This window comes from Chaetodon trifascialis, chromosome 19, assembly GCF_039877785.1.
Source record: "Chaetodon trifascialis isolate fChaTrf1 chromosome 19, fChaTrf1.hap1, whole genome shotgun sequence".
In the NCBI taxonomy this organism is placed as follows: Eukaryota; Metazoa; Chordata; class Actinopteri; order Chaetodontiformes; family Chaetodontidae; genus Chaetodon; species Chaetodon trifascialis.
In genome coordinates this window covers 5,903,670-5,922,591 of record NC_092074.1, presented here as the reverse complement: position 1 = coordinate 5,922,591, position 18,922 = coordinate 5,903,670, and the positions used below count along the sequence as shown (strand labels likewise).

The 18,922-nt window shown below is 40.9% G+C and overlaps 2 protein-coding genes across 2 annotated transcripts; both read left to right on the top strand.

The window, feature by feature from the left end:
* Positions 1–2,998: 2,998 nt before the first annotated feature.
* LOC139348098 (trace amine-associated receptor 1-like) lies at positions 2,999–3,904 on the top strand. Its single transcript, XM_070988047.1, has one exon. It carries the CDS (start codon positions 2,999–3,001, stop codon positions 3,902–3,904), a length of 906 nt encoding a protein of 301 aa, XP_070844148.1.
* A 6,742-nt stretch (positions 3,905–10,646) lies between these two features.
* On the top strand, positions 10,647–11,552 carry LOC139348097 (trace amine-associated receptor 1-like). The gene has a single exon (XM_070988046.1). It carries the CDS (start codon positions 10,647–10,649, stop codon positions 11,550–11,552), a length of 906 nt encoding a protein of 301 aa, XP_070844147.1.
* Positions 11,553–18,922: the final 7,370 nt, after the last annotated feature.

Here is an 18,922-nt window from a genome sequence, read left to right as displayed (position 1 = left end):
GTTATTGCATGTGACACTACCAGATAGTACTGCATGTATTGCACATTCACTCCTTCTCCCGTGCCACCCCTTCTGCATCTTCCCACCATGATTGATGTGTTGTCTGGGCTCACACAGAGCCTGTGTGGAGGGCTGTGTATATACATATATAACACTCCACCTTGACAACAAAAAAACAAAAAGAAGCAAGTACCAGAAAGCGCAGCACAGAGGTGGCTGTCTGTCTTGGATATATTTTTTTGGATAAAATATAACATTTTTTTGGCTATCTAACACAAGTGATACCCCAGGAAGAGTGCAGGGCTTTGAATCCAATTTGATGTTGCACAATAATGTAATTACGATGTCACGTGATGCACACAGGTACAAAAATACTTTTTCCCATAGACTTGCATTATGAATGAACTGACTATAACATGGTGGATAAAGTTTTTGTGAGCACCATAAGCCTTGCAAAATGACCAATTTCACAATCTAATGGCGCATTTCCATTACACAGTTCCAGCTCTACTCGACTCGGTTCTACTCTACTTGGTTTGGTTGAGTTTCCATTACAATTGAGTACTTCATAGTACCTCCTCAACGTAGGTGGGGTCGTCATACCACGGCTGCGCGAAACTGCCATGATGTCAGTTTGTACGCGACGCAAACAGAGCCGACAAACAATGGAGGACATCGAGGCGATGTTGTATTTGCTGCTCGGTTTGTGGTCTGGAAAAGTCTGGACCTCGTCGACGGACCATGGTGATATTTTACGAGCAGCCATTTCCCTCAAGTGAGAATAAAGAATAAAGTCAGCGGTTGTTGTTGCCCGGCGTTACAATGGAGGGGCGGGATTGTTTTTCCGGTGTTGGACGTCGCAGACCAGTGACGACACTCTCCGGCCAATCAGTGGACGACAGGCTGTTGACGTCACACATATAGCATTGCTTCTACTCGCTTGGAACCTCGCCAGAGCAGGTAATAAAAATAGTATCTGGTACCAGGTACTATCCCTAATGGAGACACAAAACAACCGGGTAGAGTCGAGTCGAGTCGAGCCGCGCTAGAGGAATTGTGGCATAAGTCTAATCCGTTCCGTCCAAAAAGTTCTTGAAAATCTGGAAGAGCTGCACGATTGAATGATTGTATCCCCATTCATTTTAGCGGAGGGGTAAACTGGAAGTTAGCCAGCCTGCAGAAGTCTCTGGTGGGCATGCTTCCAGTATGCATTCATCAAAGTGACTTTTTTTGGGCTCATTCACCCCTGAGCAAAAGTCATAGGAATGAACAGATCCCGAACTCCAACACTGAATGTAATTCTAATTATACATCCATGAACACAATAAGACGAGGCTAGTGTGGTGTTGCTAGCCAAGGGGAATCAGAAATAAGCCATCACTGGTAATGGTTTAGCTGGCTACAGTGCAATGTAAAGTGTGTTACTGTTGCTGTATATAAGTTAAGCTCTGCTTATATCGTGTTCACATTAGTTTGAGCTCAGACAGACATTTACACAGCTTGTTTTCTTAGCTCAGCATAACAAGATTTTTGAGCCACTCCATTTTCCAGGTAAAATATCTTCATGCTATCACAACTATGTGAGAGGCCTTCTGTCCCGCATAATAACACCATCAACTGAGGAATTGATGGACCTGTTAGCCAATACGACTTGAGTATTTCCACATATTCTCCTGTGAACACTCTCTGATTGGCCTTTGCAACACTGCTATCTCCTTCAGTGACAAACTGACAAACCGCTCAAAGTGGAGAATTATTTGGATCCAAAAAATATCCTCTGGCCTGCAGCCCCACACATCCCAGAATTCATCCAGTGGGGAATGCAGAATTTCATGGAAATTTTTTTAATAGTTGTAGACATATTTCAGTCTAGACTGACAGATTGACTTCACCATTCTTCAGTATTGGACATTTTTATTAGGAGTGTTTCTTATTACGATATCCAGAGATTTGTAAAAAGCAAAGGTGAGAGATGGAATCAGTCTCTATCCTCAAGAAAAGCAAATTAAATTAAAAATTATTCTGTTGAGAACAATACAGTTTTAATTACTTTGTCTAGCTAGCTTCACATCCTTCAAACAACACGTCCTCAAGGTCTAGTTATGGCAAACTCAACTTTTTGGCGATTTGTTTTAATGAATTTAAATATTAGGATGCATAAAATTTGATTTGTTCTATCTTCCTCTAAATTATATATGTACTCTTGAGTTGGATTACTTGTTCTAACAGTAATACACTCAGTGGCCTTTTAGTGTTGATTCTGCAAGTGACTTTAGCTCTTGGTTACATTTTGCTCTTCAAAGCAGAAATTTAAAGGTGGGTTGTGTTAATGTAAATTGTCAGCACTGCCTCTATCACTGCTACCTCCTCTACTGTAGCTACTAGTATTACTCTTTTCGCTTCTGCTATTCGTATACATTTGCCTGCCATGGACCTGTCAGAGTGGGCCTAATCTCAAATTTTAAAAAAGATTTGGGTCAGGGTTGATATTTCTTCTACCCAGGAAACTTTTGCCTTCATGTCCTCGACAAAGATCTTCGTATGTCTACCAAGTTCACCACTCAGATGTTGGCATTATTGGTAAAATGAAAGAATGTACAAGAGGAAAGTACAGGATCTTACTCTGGGATCGAATGTCACCAAGATGACAAGTCCCACATCTGATTGGACAAGTATAGAAGTTGCTTGTCATAGCAGTGAGATGGGAGCTGATAAAAATCTAGACTGTGTCAAGAACACCCATCAACACTGATGTGTTAACTGTCTTCAGAATTCAAAAGGTATGACATAAACTGCAAATCTGTATTTTCATCCAAGAATTATTATTGTAGTTTTGCATTCATGCAGGGCTAAATATTTTCAAACATAATTTTTCTGTTCTAAATATGGTTAATGGAAAACTGATTTGCAGGAACCCAGAAACATGGCACCAGAAGTCACTGTCAAACGCACTTATGTTGACTTACATCCCTGTTATGAAATACAAAATGTTTCTTATATGAAGACAAGCTCACCTTCTACAGTATGTGTTTTATTATATGTTTTCCTCTGTTCATTGGCTGTTGTCACAATATGTGGAAACCTTCTTGTATTAATCTCCATCATTTACTTTAAACAGCTCCACACTCCTACAAACTTTCTCATCCTTTCCTTGGCAGTAGCTGACCTGCTTGTTGGGGTTGTAGCTTTCCCTTACACTATGGGATTCTCTGTAAGTTCATGTTTGTACTCTGAACATTTATTTTGTAAAGTACTAGAGACCTTTGATATAACACTGAACGCAGCTTCCCTCCTGAATTTATGTTGTATTTCTATTGACAGATATTATGCAGTGTGTCACCCTCTGACATATAGAACTAAGATAAATGTTCATGTTGTTGTGATGATGATCCTGGCAAGCTGGAGTGTTTCTGTTTTAGTTGCAATTGGCCTTGTAATGGCAGGATTAAACAAAGATGAATGTCAAGAAACATGTTCTATTGATGTTCAACTTGCAAACATTTTGGGACTTCTTTGTTCATTCTACCTCCCAGTGATTTTAATGCTCTGTATCTACCTGAAGATTTTTCTTGTTGCACAGAGACAGGTACGCAGCATACAGGGCACAAAGTCTGGAGCCACTGCCAGTAAGATGGAGAGAAAAGCCACTAAAACTCTTGCAATCGTTATGGGAGTATTTCTGATCTGCTGGTCTCCTTTCTTTCTCTGTGTTTCCTTTCAGCTGTTGAATGATGTGTCAGTGCCAGTTGCAGTGATTGAAAGTCTTGGCTGGCTTGCACTGTCAAATTCTATGCTCAATCCATTGATTTATGCTTTCTTTTACAGCTGGTTCAGATCGGCTTTCAGAATAATCATATCTAGAAAAATATTTCAAGGTGATTTTTCCAATTCAAAACTGCATTGACTGCATTCTTTGGAGTGCAGCACAAACTACTAGATGAATCAGTGCTGATGACATTTGGGACAATCAAAACAAAAGGTATCATTAGACTCTACAGCCTGTACATTTGCGTCATGTCTTGTATGATTCTTTTTAAACTATGCTGTAACTACATATTAAGGTGAAACACAGACTGAGGTCCAACATGATGAATCGTTTATGCAATCACATAAACAACAAACGTGTCACGTACAAATATAGAGAGTTATTCTGATTGTGCTTGTCTCAGCTTTTCCTGGTGCCATGTGATGCCCACACTGAGTAAAACCCATCCATCCATCCATTGTCTACACCCTACTATCCCTTTTCGGGGTTGCAGGGGGGGGCTGGAGCCTATCCCAGCTGTCAACGGGCGAGAGGCGGGGTACACCCTGAACTGGTCGCCAGTCGATCGCAGAGCAACATATACAAACAAACAACCATTCACACTCACAGTCAAGGACAATTCTAGAGTCACCAGTTAACCTAACGAGCATATTTTTGGTCTGTGGGAGGAGGGGTGCCTGGAGAGCACCCAAGCATGCATGGAAAGAACATGCAAACTTCACACAGAAAGGCCCCGCGGATTGAACCGGCGACCTCCTTGCTGTGAGGCACGCGCACTACCTGCTGCTCCACCATGCCACCCACACACTGAGTAAAATATTCAATATAATTCTGATTACTGTATCTTTGTCTTGATTGAAAATCTTTAATCTCATACATGTTTAAATGCATTGCATAAATAAAATTGTTAGAAAATTACATTCGTGGATGAGTTTTCAAAAACATCTTCAAACACTTGCAGGATGAGGACATTTCTTCTCACAGGAATGATCCTGATACTGGCCTCAAACTGTTTGGTCCCGTTTAGAGTTAGACTCTGAATAATTGTTGGCCCCATTCTGAACAGTTCTTTATTGGTTACAATGATTGTTTTTCTACTTAGAGATGTTGGTCTACACTATGTCATGAATGCTTTCTTCATACGGTACGGTTATTGGCACAAAGATTGAAAAAGGTATGAGTCAAAAAAGGAGAAACTTAATGATTTATCACCACAAACAATACTTTAGTGCTGCACACATAACCTAATCATTGGGCCATCACTTTAAGTGTTCTCATTTCTACATTGATCTGTCAAAAAGCTTCAGGAGGCCAAGTTCTTTTTTGACACATAGGTCTTATGTACGGTAAATTTTCTTTAATGGTCCTCTTCAAACATAACACAGCCATTATGGACAGAGCTGCAACATTATGGATAGAGATGCACTTGTGTGTGTCAGGGAGAGCCATCCCACCATGGTGGCAGCACTAATGAAGGACACTGTTGAAAGTGAAAAAAATATCAAACGATGGATATAAAACTCAGGTTACAGTTTAATGGCTGTTTATGTCTATGGCTTAATTTTTAACCATTGCGCTTGTGATGCTCAACCCCATCTCTCATGTCTAATTAGCCGTGAGGCCATGATGATTCGATATCCTATGGTCTGACAGTGCCTACACAAAATAAGACTAAGAGTCTCCTTTCATGCAAGAGACTGCAAGGTAATATGTGGTCAGCCCAGCAACGTCTCCCGGGGGGCATTTTGAGTTATTTACAGATTGATTCTGAAAGTGTAGTTTCCAAGCTTTCCAACAATGTCTAACACATGGAATTCTGAAAATATTTGAAGAAGATGTGGTCATTTGAATGTAGACACTTCTCAAACTATTCCAGTGAGAAATCCAGCCTGAAAGATTCTCACCTATAGGGGAGCCAGGTAACACAGTGCTTCTCATTTACATGAGTCCAACCCCCTACTGGTCTAGCTATCAGTGACATCTGGTATCTGTTCGCCCGCAGGACAGAAACTATTATAGTTATTATTATTATTATTACTAATATTAATATTATAATATTATTATTACTATTATAGTTTGAACAATGGTTATCAAATGGAAATGGAAATTCTTTTGTTACAAAAAGCCCCTGAATAAAAATGAAAAACAAGAAAGGTACAAGAAATATACCTCAGAGTTAGAAGGAGCAAATGTAGATACTTATTTCTTATATTAGATAAAATAAAATAAATTCTGTCACCCACCCAGAAGCATGTGAATAGCTAAAAAAAAAGCCAGTATGCTAATTTACTGTTGAATCACCACACCCCCACCTAGAACAGAGAATTTCTGCTAAAACAACCCAAATTCCAATACAAAGTTTATGGTTTTAAGGCCCCCAATACTGTTATTTGAAACATGGGGTGGTTTCTTCATGATTTCAACTTACATATTCTGCAAAAAAACGAAAATGACTAATTTTTTTAAATTTTTATTTAATTTTTATTTTTTTTAAATCGATTTCTCCTTGTTTACACAACTTGATGTTGTACCAGGCTGACGTGTTGCTGGTTTTCTTGTGCCAGGTCACATATGTTGGAGAAGTGGTGCTTTGAGCTACATGCTATTGTCAGCATGCTGACATGCTCACAATGACAGTGCTAACATGCTAATATTTAGCAGATTTAGTGTTTATCATGTTAACCATTTACATTAGCATGTTAGCATGCTAACATTTGATAATGAGCACCGAACACAAACTACAGTTGAGGCCGGGAAGAATGTAATTTGTATTGTACATCAGGAATCACCAAAGTTATTATTGTTCATGCTGAAGAGAACATGAAGACTAAATATAATGGCAATCCATCCAATAGTTTGCATGACATTTAACATAACCTTACTCTTGTGTTAGCTTTCTGTTACCATCTCTTGTGTTAACTGGTCGGTTTTGAACAGTGTCTTAAATCAGCTGTAAAATACACTAAAAACAATTATCTATCATCCAATTTGTTTCTCATCTCTTGGTTACCTTGTTAGGCTTCCTTATCCATGAAAATATTGGTTTTGGTATTTTTGGTGTGAGCCCCTTTTTTGTCATTATACCCCCTGATTTCAATTTCAAAAAATGGTAAAAATGAACCTCAAGAGAACCATATAAATAAATAAATAAATAAAAGGTTGTTGTGTTACCTGCCTATTGCTGAGGGGATTTTGAACACGTTTCTTAATTAAATTAGTTTTATTTATTTTTTTCATTTTAATATTATTAACTATAGTAACATCTATGGTGTTACAGTTCAATTTTGACCCATACATATTTACTTGAAGAAAAAGTCCAAAAAGTCTTTTTTTCAGCAATAGAACTTTAGTATTAACACAAAATGAAAAGCAGAACAAATACATATATATAAATATGACATAAATGTAACAAAATATAGATTTGCAAGGTCAAACAAACAACAACCAATCAAGTAAATCAAACCAATAGAAAAGAATTACTAGTTTCAAAATCAAAAGTAAAAGTCCCTGTGTGCAAGAACATGCATGTGTGTGTGTTTAGATACATGTGTGGCAACAAGTGACACTTTTAGTGTGTTCTTTGCGGAGATATTTCTTGCAGTTGAAGCACAATATGTTTGTCTTTCTGTCTTTACTGCTTGAGCAGTCCTGACACCTCTTTCTCTTAGAATCAGGTGGCCTGAGTGGGGTTGTGGTTGAGGCTGGTTGATGCTGAGGCAGGGCTGGCTGAGGAGGATGCTGGAGTGGATGCTCTTTGTGTTCCTGATGGTGTGGACGAAATGCTAGGAGAGCTCTGCAGCTGTCTGACCAAGGCTGCAGCATCTGGGTCTCAGGGCTTGACAAGGGAATTTCCCAGCTCCTCAAGAAACAGTCTCCGCTTGTTTTTTGTGGAGTTCCATCCTTGGTGGATGTGGGTCCAAAACACAAATGCAATACATGCCAAAACATCAAGGATGTTGTGAAACACCACCATTGACCATCTCCTGGTCGTTCGCTGGCAAGTGTAGGTGCCACTCAGCTTGTCCAGGTTGGCTCACTAAAAATCTTCATCTCATTTTTGGATGCTGCAAATTGGAGATGTGCACTCGGCAACTTACAGGCTCTATAATGAATTGACCTCACATGTCTGGACATGCCCGTCTTTGTTTTTTTTGTTTTTGTGCAGGTATACTGGAAAACAAGGCAAAATAAGAATCCCCTAAAGCTCACATGATCGGGAGAGGAGTTGGGAGGATTTTGTTTTATTTTGTTGAAATAGAGGTTCCTGACAAAGTCAAAAAGTCTTGATGCATTTAATTTATGTGGTTATTTTATGCATTTAAAACGTAAAAACGGGTCGGTGCTGACCCTAACACAAGAGAAAGGTTAAAACCACAAATTTGGACCTAACAGTGACGCTACTGGAAGTGAGCAGGATACATTTCCTGAGAATAATTTATCTCTGTTGTTGTTGCTGTTGTTTTTCCAAATCAACAAATCAAGTAATTTCAGATATTTCTCACAATAAGTGCAAAATCTGAGCTGTGAATGGTATTAGAGGAAAACATGGGGACACCAAAGTCATTCAATTCAATTCAATTCAATTCAATTCAATTCAATTCAATTCAATTCAATTCAATTCAATTCAATATACCTTTATTAGCCCTGCAAGGGGAAATTCCAATTTACAGCAGCACCAGTAAAAGACAGATTAGATAAAAAACAGCAAGTATATACAAAAGAGTGTAATAATGAAGATTCATCCTCCGGGCACCAAATTCATGGCACTCAATTAAATGGTCAAGAAATACCACTCAAAACTAAAAATGCTGACCTCATTTTGGAGCAACAGGACAGTTTATAGGCTCACAAATTCAGGAGAATTCATCGAGTAAGGAGTACAAAAGTTCATGGAAATTCTTTGAATGGTTGTTGACATATTCCAGTCTGGACTGATGGACCTCCTCCACCATTCCCCAGTGTTGGACATGGAACAAAATTCAGCCCTCGCAAATTTTGTCTGGTCAGGTGATGTCAAGGTCAGGCCGGCTGTGGCTCAGGAGGTGGAGCAGTCGTCTGCCAATCAGGAGGTTGGTGGTTCGATCCCTTGCCTCGGCAGTCCACATGACGAAGTATCGTTGGGTAAAATACTGAACCCCAAAAACTGCCCCTGATGCTGTGCCATCTGTGTATCAATTCATATGTATGTCGCTTTGGACAAAAGTGTTTACCAAATGGCTAATTGTAATTGTCCACGCTCCCTTCAGCATGCACAGTTTTTAATTCCTGGAATGGTTGTAATTACGATGTCCACAGATTTGTAAAAAGCAAAGGGGAAAGATGGCGCTCTGTCTCTATCCTTGGCAGGCATGGCACCAGAATTTCAATTTTGGCTGATTATGACATGTTCAAAATCTTTTTAAAAAACATTTTCAATGCCATAGCTTATTATTTCACTGCGACAGTTAGTATTTATTACAGAAGGCACACGCGGCTTATCTATTTATCTAAATTTTCGCTATGGATCAAGTGGATCAATACATCAATTCATTACGAAAACAGACATTTTAATGCCTGTTAATTCAATTTTGTTTGATCTGACTGGATTACTCTTTAAATTGATTGCAAGGAGAGGGAGAAACAGAGCAATCAGAGTACTGTGTGAGCTACAATGACTTTTAACAGGGGAGAGAACGAGGTGCACTGCGCTGTTCCTTCATGACCTTAACTGTCTGTGAAGGTAATGTGAAGACAGTCAAGTCAGGCAGGAGTTTTTAGCTCTACCTCCTGTATTGTGTACATTTTCTACAAGTTCTAGTTTTGATGGGAAATTTGCAGGTATATAAAAAAGCAATGATATGATTTCCTAAATACACTGCTTCTACATAGTTGGAAAATTATGCGTTATTTTGTGGCAACTCAGTTCTTACTTTTTTAACATACCTTAATATAGATAACTGTTGTGCCATAGCGATGTATTCATTTAACTGTATTTAAAATAAATGTTAAGAAAATTCTCCAAGTCATTTAGGGTGGGCCAGTTGTACAAGTTGGTGGGCCCAGGCCTGTCAGGCCCACCCCTAACGCTGTGCCTGATCCTCAGCAAAGGCAACTAACATTTAAAATCATCCCTTCGCGCAATGACAGCTGGGATAGGCTCCAGTCCCCCCACAACCCCAAAAGGGATAGTCGGGTATAGACAATGGATGGATGGATAGTTTAATTGCTTATTTTGAGAGAACTATACTGAGTGGCATTTTGGTTTTAATTCTGCAAGCGATTTCTGTGCTTTGCTAGGTTTTGCTCTTCAAAGCAGAGGGTGAAAGGAGTGTAGTGAAAGAGTTAATGTAAAATGTCACCACTAACACTGCTACCTCTTGTACTGTAGCTACCAGTATTACTCTGTAAGCTACTGCTATTACTATAAAATTACCTGACATGAACTGTCAGAGTGGACCCATAATAGTTCTGGTAAAATGAAAGGACTCAGGATGTTGCTCTGGCATCTAATGTCAACAAGATGAATAGTCCTACATCTGATTGGACCATTATATAATGTATTTATTATGGAAATGAGACAGGGTTGATAAAAATCAACATTGTGCTCAGTGGCACAGTAATGAGGAACACCCATCAACACTGATGTATGAACTACTTTCAACATTTCAGAGGTATGACATAAACTGAAAATCTCTATTTCTATCTAGAGAGCTATCATTGTAGTTTTGCACTCATGCAGGCCTAAATATTTTAAAATAAACGTTACTGTTCCGTTTTGAATATTGCTAATTTTTAATGGAAAACTGATTTGCAGGAACCCAGAAACATGGCACCGGAAGTCACTGTCAAACACACTTCTACTGACATGCATCCCTGTTATGAAATACAAAATGTTTCTTATATGAGGACAAGTTCACCTTCCATAGTATGTGTTTTGTTAGATGTTTTCCTTGGCTCATTGGCTGTTGTCACAATATGTGGAAACCTTCTTGTATTAATCTCCATCATATACTTCAAACAGCTCCACACTCCTACAAACTCTCTCATCCTTTCCTTGGCGGTAGCTGACCTGCTTGTTGGGGTTGTAGTTTTTCCTTTTAGCATGGAATTCTCTGTAAGTTCATGTCTGTACTCTGAACATTTATTTTGTAAAGTACGAGAGAGCTTTGATGTAACACTGAGCACAGCTTCCATTCTGAATTTATGTTGTATTTCTATTGACAGATATTATGCAGTGTGTCACCCTCTGACATATAGAACTAAGATAAATGTTCATGTTGTTGTCATCATGATCCTTGTAAGCTGGAGTTTTCCAGTTCTAGTTGCTATTGGCTTTATAATGGCAGGAATAAAACATGAAAAATGTGAACAGATGTGTTTTATTGATGTTCTGCTTGCAAACATTTTGGGATCCATTTTCTCTTTTTACCTCCCAGTGATTTTAATGCTCTGTATCTACCTGAAGATTTTCCTTGTTGCACAGAGACAGGTACGCAGCATCCAGGGAACAAAGTCTGGAGCCACTGCCAGTAAGATGGAGAGAAAAGCCACTAAAACTCTTGCAATCGTTATGGGACTATTTCTGATCTGCTGGTCTCCTTTCTTTCTCTGTATTTCCTTTCAGCTGTTGAATGATGTGTCAGTGCCAGCTGCAGTGATTGAAAGCCTCGGCTGGCTTGCACTGTCAAATTCTATGCTAAATCCATTTATTTATGCTTTCTTTTACAGCTGGTTCAGATCGGCTTTCAGAATGATTATATCTAGAAAAATATTTCAAGGTGATTTTTCTAACACAAAACTGCTTTGACCTATAAGCTACTAGATGAGTCAGTACTGATAAAATTTGGAGCAATAAAGATTAAGCATGTCCTTAGACTCTGCAACCTGTACTATTGTGTCATGGTGTTAATGACTTTTGTTAAATTATGTTATGAAAACCACATATTAATTGTGAAACGCAGACCTGGGTACAATATAATGAACTGTTAGTTTATGCAATCATGTAAATGGTTTAAACACACTGGGCTCTATTTTCATCCCCGCCACTGGCGAGGCGCAGGGTGCGTACCCGCACAGTGGTATTTTTGTGCAGCGCAGGCGGGCATGTGGCGCACTTGGATTTTTGGTAAACCGAGGCACACAGAGGAACGCCAGGATGGGTGTTGCGGTGCAGTAGGGGGAGGTGTCAGCAGGATCGCCCGGCAGATTTGGATTTTCGGTCCATTTCGGTCCACGCTGGCGGTGTAAAAGTGCGCTGAAAGCTCGCCACCCCAGACCTGGTCGACTCTATGTGCCGGCAGCGTGCCGCTGGGGGAGTGGATTTTCGGAAATTGGCGGAGTCGTGCGCCCACGTCCCAATACCTCACAGGCAGCTTTCCACAGTGTCTGGCATTTCACTGCGATCAATAATTAGCAACAGCCACGATTCAATGTAGTCTGAGTCAGCACATACAGTCAGACCTAAATTTATATGTTTTGATCAGTATCTCATCTGACCACATCGCAAGCACGTTCGGCACGCGTAATGGTCACTCAACCTGACCGAATGTAAAAACAGGGATGCAAACTAATCAATTAACGTGGCTGTACCAATCAGAAACAGCTGTGGCATCCTACAGAGCATATATATCAGAATCAGAATCAGAATCAGAATTACTTTATTTATCCCCGAGGGGAAATTGTTTTTAGCAGTGCTCCATGTAAAACAGAATTATAGATTAGAATAAAATTAGAAAGAAGGACGAGAAGGAATATATATATAAAGGCAATATAAAAGAAACAGAATATTAATACTAAGGATATATGTAAATCAGAAATATACAAATAAACAGAAATATCCACTCAATGAATGTACAACAATATAAAATGTACAGCAATTTTCTGAGATACTGCATCTATCTCAGAGCACTCGAGAGACAGAGAGACACACGGAAAAAATGTAAGTGATGATCGTTGTCCGCTATAACCACGTCACTTCATTCCAAATACAAATGTTATCACTGTAATGCTTAATGTTATCTACAAAGATGGAGTATATTATTGCTTTGACGAGGATGATGAGGAGGAGGAGGAGGAGGAGGAGGAGGAGGAGGCCGAGGATTTACCATCTAAGGACCTCATAATTAGACATGAGTGAGCAGGAGTACAGGTGGACCACGAGAATAATGCCTTCAACACTGTAGGCTTCGCAATTTTCTTTAATCATCGACTCTTTGCATGTCACAGGAACAAATTACATCTGCCAAGGGAGGTCGTAGACGTGGTAGTGCGCATCGTGGCCTCTGATGCGCACCCAGCTGCGTTCTCCCAGTTGTGGTAAGGGTGACAGCGGCTCTGACCTTCTTCACCACCAGGTCTTTTCAACATACCGTGGCCTCAGTGGTGGGGATCAGTCAGTCCGCTGTCTGCTCGGCTATACATGCAGTTTCCTTCAGTCTAGTCCGACATGCAAATGAGCACATCATATTCCCTGCAACACCTGAGAGCCAGCTGGAAACTAAGTGAGGGTTCTTGTTGAAATTTGGATTCCCTGGGGTCCTGGGAGCAATCGACTGCACTCATGTGCAGTTGCGCGCCCCAGAGACCCAAGCCCACACCGAAGGGGGGTCCATTCCATCAATATCCAGGTGATCTGTGACTCAAATTACCTGGTGACAAACGTGTATGCCAATTTCCCTGGGTCGGCACATGACTCGTTCATCCTGACGAATTCTAGCATCCCTACAGTCTGTCAGGGAGACACCCCTCTGGATGGGTGGCTGCTAGGTGATAACGGCTATCCACTGAAAACGTGGTTGATGACGCCATATATCACACCCTTAACAAGACGGCAGCGTGGTTTTAACGGTGTTTTCAGCAGTGCTCGGTCAGACAATGAACGCACATTTGGAGTTCTCAAAATGCATTTTAGATGTCTGGACAGGTGGTTCATTAACATACAGCCCTCAGAGTGTCGGTGCATTCTTCGTGGCATCTTGTGTTTTACACAACATGGCTGTACAACGTGGATGTCACTATGAACTCACGGAGGACACATTAGGGGCCTTAAGACGGAGAGAGGATGAACTGCATGTATAAAGACAATAACATTTGTCTTACCTGCGAGCCCAATCTCTGCCACACCAAACCCCTCAACGCTCGTGAAGCACAGCATTGTGGACGCGACATCCTCCGCAGCCCTCAGTGCTGAGCTTGTGGAGGCCACTATTTGCCAACAGCATTCTGCCAGTTTTTGCTTTGCCCTTCTTCTGACATCATTGAACCGCTTTTCGCATCGCACAGCGGTGCTCAGTATGTTGGGGCAAACCAGATTGACAAGGGTACTTACCTCCTCCCAGGCTGCTTTTGCATCATCGGCCCGTGGAAGTCTGTTCGCGAGGCCGTAGATACGGCCACTGCGAGCCTGGAGAAGTTTGGGCGTCGGACAGTTTCCTGCGCGGGCTCAGTCATCCTCGAAACTTGCCATGCGCCTCGCCAGCGGCGTTTTTAAAGGTGAGGCGAGGAGCCAGTATGATTGGTGAAGATTGGACTCGGCTGTGTCAAACCCACTCCACACCTTCTCCCCTCCCTCCTTCGGAGTTGCGCCGCTGGGTGGGACTGAGATGAGAAGGGGGAGTATTCGCACCCGCAGAGCAGTGCATGAAAATACCAAAGTCACGATTGATTACTGTATCTTTGAGTTCATCTGAAAATTTCATACACAGTTAAATTTAAATCAGTGGATGAGTTTTCAAAAACGTTTTCAAACACTGTCAGGATGAGGACATTTCCCACAGCAGGAATAACACTGATCTTGGTCATAAACTGTCTGGTCCTGTTGAGAGTTGGACCCTCAATATAATTGAACAATTCTTTATTAGTTACAATGATTGTTTTTCTATTTAGATTTGTTGGTCTACATTATACAGTATCATGACTGCTTTCATTATAGGTACTGTAACAGGCACAGGTATTAAGACAAACAAGAAGGAAAATAATCATTTATTTCCACAAAAAAGGGCTCCACACAGGTGATATCTGTTCATCCCTTTTCAAACATGACACAACCATTATGGATAGAGAACCAATATTATGGATAGAGGTGCACATTGTGTGTCAGGCAGAGCCCAACCCCTTCTTTCTTCCCACCACAATGGCAGCACTAATGAAGAACACTGTCGAAATTGAAAAAATGTCAAATGATGAATTCTGAGATTATTTTACCGTTTAATGGCTGTTAATGCTGGTGACTCAAGTAATAACCATCATGCTTGTGAGCAATGCTCAGTCCCTCTGCCAGGCTGTGCTAGGGCACAGGGGTGCTCTAAGCTACAAGCTACTGTCAGCATGCTAACACACTCTCAATGACAATGCTTACATGCTTATATATAGGAGATATAATTTTACAATGTTCATCATTTTAGTTTAGAATGTTAACATGCAATCATTGGCAAATTAGTAAGGACTACGAAGTACAGTTGAGACTAGGGAAGTACCAATATATCGAATCTCATGATATCACAATCAAAATATGGCTCGATACTATCGTATGACTGTGACGCTATCGACCATGACATTATATATTTATTTACTGTCTCTCCTTGTTGAAAATTGCATTGTTTTTGTTTTAGAACGCAATCACTGTTTTCAAGAAGAACATCTCCCATCATCCTTTGCATGCAAGCCAAAGGCTGCTAAAAATAAATCCATGAGAAAGATTTGGATTAATGCCAATTACGAAAAAGAGATCGAAGATGCTCCATTGACTTTTAGAGCTGATGTGTGCTAATAGTTCAGTTTTCTCATCTCAAGAATTGATATTTATATATTGATATTTCGAAAACGAAATTGATGAAGACAAAACAACTACTGCCAGACAATGGTCACCCACCACCTGGAAAAGGTAAACTCAGAACAACAACAAAGCCTCAGCCTGATGCATTGATGAATATATGGACAAAGACTAAATGCCATTTTCTCCTCTAAAAAAACAGACACAGACAGAGGTGAAAACACATTTTGGGACTGGACAGGAAACCACAGGCAGGTAGCCTGGTGACTGGGCATGGACAGAGCAGAGAACCTCAGGTGAGCAACCTGGGGCTGGGTAATGGTAGAGCAGGAGACCTCAGACAGACTGCCTGAGAGCTGAACTGATGAGAAAAATGGCACCGGATGTCTGGCAGGAAGCCGGCAAAGAAGTTGAAACCCCTCTTGAGGTCTGGCAGGTAGCCAAAGACAATGGCAAATTACCTCTGGAGGTCTGGCAGGTGACTGACGAAGGCATAGCATCTCAGGAGGATGGGCAGGAGGCCCGCAATGACAGAATCTCTCAGGAGGACGAGCAGGAGGTTGGCAAAAGTGGGAATACCCCTGGAGGCAGGTTGCGAAAACAGAACCTCTCAGGAGGCTGTTGGCAACTGCTGAACCCATCTGCCATCCAGCAGAGGTGGAGCCCCTCTGGAGGTTGGTCTGGAGACTTGTGGCGAAGGATGAACCCTTCTGAAGGTTGCGTTCCAGGCCGTAGGCAGGTCCCCTCTAAAATTCGGTGAGGTGTCTCACTAACAACAGCCAGTGGCAGGGAACCCAAGCAAGCCAGCAAGGCGGCAACAGGACTGGAAGCTGGCAACAGGACAGCAGGATTGGGGGCCAGTGACGGGTCAATAGAATTGGAGGCTGGTGAAGGACATGGTATGGCCAGTGAAACAGGCAACTGATGAACTGAGGAATACTGTGGGTTAGCAATGTACTGTCTGGAGATAGCTGCAGCTTTGGACCAGGGAATGACTGCAGCACTGCTCAGGAGATGACTGTAGCTTTGGCTCAAGGACGTGCGGGTCAAAATCAAAAGCAGTGTGTCACATCCACTCCACACCTTAGCTGCTACCTGCTCTCTCTAGCCACGCCTTCCTCCCCTACTTTTTGGTGATCTGGTTTAATTAAATCTTTATGTTAGGATGCATAAAGTTGATGTATTCTGTCTTGCTCTAAATTATATATGTACTCTATATATGTATCACTTGTTTTTACAGTAGTATACCCAATGGCTTTTTGGTTTTGATTCTACAATTGATTTTCATACCTTGCTTTTGTTCTTTTGTTCTTCAAAGCTGAGTGGCAAAGGAGGGTGAAAGAGTTCATGTTGTAAACTGTCAGTACTTCCACTATTACTGCTACCTCTTCTACTGTAGCTACTACTAGTACTACTACTCTTTTAGCGAATGCTATTACTATAAAATTACTTGACACAAAGCTGTCAGAGTGGGCCAATTCTCGAACCTTAAATACTTTAGGTTGGTACGGTTAATATACAGTACCAAACAAACCAGAATATTTTTTTATATTTTAAATTCTTCAAAGTAGTCACCATTTGCTTTGATGACAGCTTTGCACACTCTTGGCATTCTCTCGATCAGCTTCATGAGGTAGTCACCTGGAGTAGTTTTCCAACAGTCTTGATGGCATTCCCAGAGGTGCTGAGCACTTGGGTTGGCTGCTTACCTTCACTCTGTGGTCCAACTCATCCCATCTCAATTGGGTTTAGGTCAGGTGATTGTGGAGGCCAGGTCATCTGACGCAGCACTCCATCACTCTCTTTCTTGGTCACATAGCCCTTACATAACCTGGATGTGTGTTTGGGGTTATTGTCCTGTTGAAAAACAAATGATTGTCCCACTAAGCGCAGACCAGATTGGATGGCATATCACTGCAGAATGTTATGGTAGCCATGCTGGTTAAGGGTGCATTGAATTTTGAATAAATGACCAACAGCAAAGCACCCCCACACCATCACACCTCGTCCTCCATGCTTCACGGTAGGAACCACACATATAGAAACCATCCGCTAACCTTTTCTGCGTCTCACAAAGACATGGCATGTGGAGCCAGATATCTCAAATTTGGACTCATCAGACCAAAGGACAGATTTCCACTGGTCTGATGTCCATTCGTTGTTTCTTGGCCCTAGCAATTCTCTACTTGTTTTTCTTCCTCAAAAGTAGCTTCTTTGCAGCAATTTGACCATGAAGGCCTGAACTCTGTGAAGCATTTATGTGGGCTCTAATCTGATATGCTGTTAATTTGCAATTTCTGAGGCTAGTAACTCTGATGAACTTGTCTTCTGCAACAGAGGTAACTCTGGGTCTTCCTTTGCTGTGGTAGTCCTCATGAGAACCAGTTTCATCATAGCGTTTGATAGTCTTTGCGACTGCACTTGAGGATACGTTCAAAGTTGATGAAATTTTCCGGATTGACTGACTTTCATGTAATAAAGTAATGATGGACTGTCATTTTTCTTTACTTAGTTGAGTGGTTCTTGCCATTATATGGATTAGAGCAGTAATCAAATAGGGTGTTATGCCCCAGACTAGGGGAACCAGGACACAACACATAAGGGCTCCCTCTTCCTCCCAGCTCCCAAGAAAGGCCGTTCACAACTTCACTGCAGTCTAGTAAGGTTTTTATTCATTTATAGGGGAGTGACAATGCCCCCCAAAATTTGAGATACCCCTACCGGAGGTAGAACAAAATGTAACAATGTTTTTCCTCTTCTCTAAGGTCTCCCATATATGAAATGGGTTCTTAGGTTAAAATATTTTACCGCAAACATTGTTAAATTGATACATAGTTATACACCCCAAACCTAAAAAAAGAACAAAAACAGGAAGTTGCTTTACCCATTACAAAAAACTGGATGTGAATATCTTGATGTGTGTAACATACAGAGTCCTATGATCACTTGCTTAAAATAAGCAGACATACAAAAAAAATGAATATCAAAGCAGAATGTTCTCATTTACTTTCTAGTTGCTTGGCCAGGGATTGTCATAGATACACATATGATGGCTTGTTGGAAAGATGGGGTTGTGCTGAATCCAGTGATACAAATATGTGAATATAGCATGCATAGTCAGTGTGTTACATCACTAAATGTATGAGGTGTCCCAAATGAAAGAAAATGAAACATTGACACATGGTTGTGCTGAATCCAGCAATGCCAAATATGTAAAAAGTATGCATAATCATTCATCACTAAATATATAAACTGTCCCAAATAAAAGAATATGTTGCATTGCATAGCAATGTACTGTACTGTACCGTTTGACATCACTGGGGGATGGGGCTTACAGCTCAGCAATAGAACACAAAGGAGACAAAGTGACAGGATTGTAGTTTGGCCTTGATGATCTTTTTAATAAA